The sequence below is a fragment of the Malurus melanocephalus genome, unplaced genomic scaffold (genome assembly GCF_030028575.1).
Source record: "Malurus melanocephalus ecotype Western Australia unplaced genomic scaffold, MMel_1.1 scaffold_485, whole genome shotgun sequence".
Lineage (NCBI taxonomy): Eukaryota > Metazoa > Chordata > Aves > Passeriformes > Maluridae > Malurus > Malurus melanocephalus.
In genome coordinates this window covers 351,279-353,576 of record NW_026623717.1, presented here as the reverse complement: position 1 = coordinate 353,576, position 2,298 = coordinate 351,279, and the positions used below count along the sequence as shown (strand labels likewise).

The 2,298-nt window shown below is 55.7% G+C and overlaps 1 protein-coding gene across 1 annotated transcript in view; it reads left to right on the top strand.

Annotated features, from left to right (window-relative positions):
* Nucleotides 1-2,298, top strand: part of SLCO2A1 (solute carrier organic anion transporter family member 2A1) — a 24,171-nt gene that overhangs the window by 18,645 nt on the left and 3,228 nt on the right. Inside the window, exons 8-9 of the mRNA XM_057380987.1 lie at nt 801-1,000; nt 1,286-1,475. Of these exons, the coding sequence (XP_057236970.1) occupies nt 801-1,000; nt 1,286-1,475 (390 nt within the window). The remainder of the gene's footprint in view (nt 1-800; nt 1,001-1,285; nt 1,476-2,298) is intronic.

Genomic DNA, 2,298 nt, shown 5'->3' with positions numbered 1-2,298 from the left:
GGGAACACCACACCAGCAGTTCCCAACCCAGGGGGCTCCTTGGGGGTCCTTGGGGGTCCAGCCCCGTGTGTGGACCAGCTCCAGCATCACGAGGACCAGGGGAAGGTGGGCACAGCCTCCCTTTGGCCACAGACCCGAGGCCCCTCTTCTGTGAGGCCTGGATTAGTTTTGAATGTTGTGTTGAGGACCTGGARGGGGTACAAGTGTGGTGGAAAACCTTGCTGGGCGGTTTAACCCCGATTGCAGGAGCAGACACGGGGCTGCCGGCGCCAGCAGCTCCTCAGTGAGGTCACCCCGCTGCRGCTGACCCTGTTTGTGTGGAGCCAAAACAGGCTGGAGAGGGATGTSACCACTGAGGATGTCACCAGATTAATGACCCTTTTAGCCCCAGGATGATTTCTTCCCAGCTGAAGCCCCTCCCTGGTTGCCTCTTCCTGCGCTGCAGTCATAACCCGGATCTGCCAGTTCCATCTTCTTCCCTCTCTGGCCTTTAATGGATGCTGGCTCTGCACCACTCTCTGCTAATTAGAAAACTCATCATAGAGACCAGATAAACAGAGCTGCTCCCAGAGTCCGCCTGCCTCTGCTGAACAGGGCCGGGGGACACAATGTCCCACCAGGAAAACACAGCCACGGCCCTGCCAGCTGCTGGGACACACGAGGGTGTCTCCTCTCCCATTTCCCATGGCCAGACATCCCCAGTAGATYGTCATCATCATCCCACAGATGTCCTCACTGGGAACAGGCTAAGGGTGGAGGGGTTTTTCCCAGTACAGATTGCTGGTTTGAGGATCACACAGCTTAAAGATTATTTTTTCCTGTGGTTTCACTGTAGGATTCCCAAAGATCACYCTCAGGCTGCTGCTCAACCCCCTCTTCATCCTCCTGGTGCTGGCTCAGTGCTGCTTCTCCTCYGTCATCGCGGGCCTGGCCACCTTCCTCAACAAATTCCTGGAGAAGCAGTACGGTGCCTCCCCATCCTACGCCAACTTCCTCATAGGTGAGCACGGATGGAGGCAAAAAATCCATCAGCAGGGAGCCAATTGCCCGTATTCCCCAGGCTCCTTAAACCCTGGAGAGGAAGCCACTGGAAGTTCATTTTTGGATGAGACCTGGAGTTCATCTTTGGGTGGTTGGTGGCTTTCCTGACCTGAGGTTCCCCAGCTGCCTCGAGTTTGGGATCTGTGGGTTCTCYCAGCTCCTGTGAGGTGCAGAGAGCTTCCCCCTGCCCAGGGAATGGTTCTGGGCGGGGCAGGACTGCCCTGATGGCTCTGTTGCTCCACAGGAGCTGTGAACCTGCCGGCGGCGGCGCTGGGGATGCTCCTGGGAGGGATCATCATGAAGCGCTTCTCCTTCTCCCTGCGCGCCATCCCGCGCTTTGCTGTCGTGGTGCTCGTCTGCTCCATCCTCGCCTGCCTGCCCATCTTCTTCATGGGCTGCTCCACGGGGCACATCGAGGGCATCTACAACCCCAGGTAACRCAGCTCCTCATTTCTCCAGCTCTTGTTCTGTGGGGAGGGATACGGGCTGGTGGAGAGGCAGAAGATATCACCTTTTCTGCTGCTTGCTCCTTAATCCCACTGCCCACAGGAGATCCAGGTGCTTCACAGCGCAGAGAGCTTGGTAGGGTGCTTGTCCATGGTTTTCTGTGTCAGGGTGTAGTTTTTCACWCTGGATTTTTGGGGGGAAAATTAGGCATATTGTGTCCACATCACAGTCTCCCAGCGTTCCAGCTGGACATCATCTTTCTCCTCACCTCGGTGGATTTTCGTCTCTTGCCTTCCAATTTTAATATTAAAATGACATTAGGAAAATTACATTAAGGCTTGATGTCAAGTGCATTGAGCTCTTTTCTCAGTGCCAGCAAGGAAGAGATTTCTGATGCCCCATTCTCACAGGGATGGAGCTGCTCAATCCTACAGGGATGGAGCTGTCCATTCCCACAGGGATGGTTTCCAATCCCACAGGGATGGAGCTGCCCAATCCTACAGGGATGGAGCTGCCCAATCCCCCAGGAATGGAGCTGCCCAATCCCACCCGATGCCCAAGGGCATCTCCCCGGTGCCACATTCCTGCAGGACTCTGTGTGACTCCAGCAGATGCTCTCCTTGAGGGAGGGAGGGAGGGAAGACAGGACAGGTCACCAGGTTTGTCCTCTCCATTTCCACAGTCATCAGGCTGGACTGGGAACGTGCCCACTTTCAGTTTGTGTCTGTGTGCTTTCCCAGCTGTTCACACATCTGTTGGGGCAGCTCTGGATGGAGCCCAGATCCATTTCTCCAGGCTTTTGGCTGATTA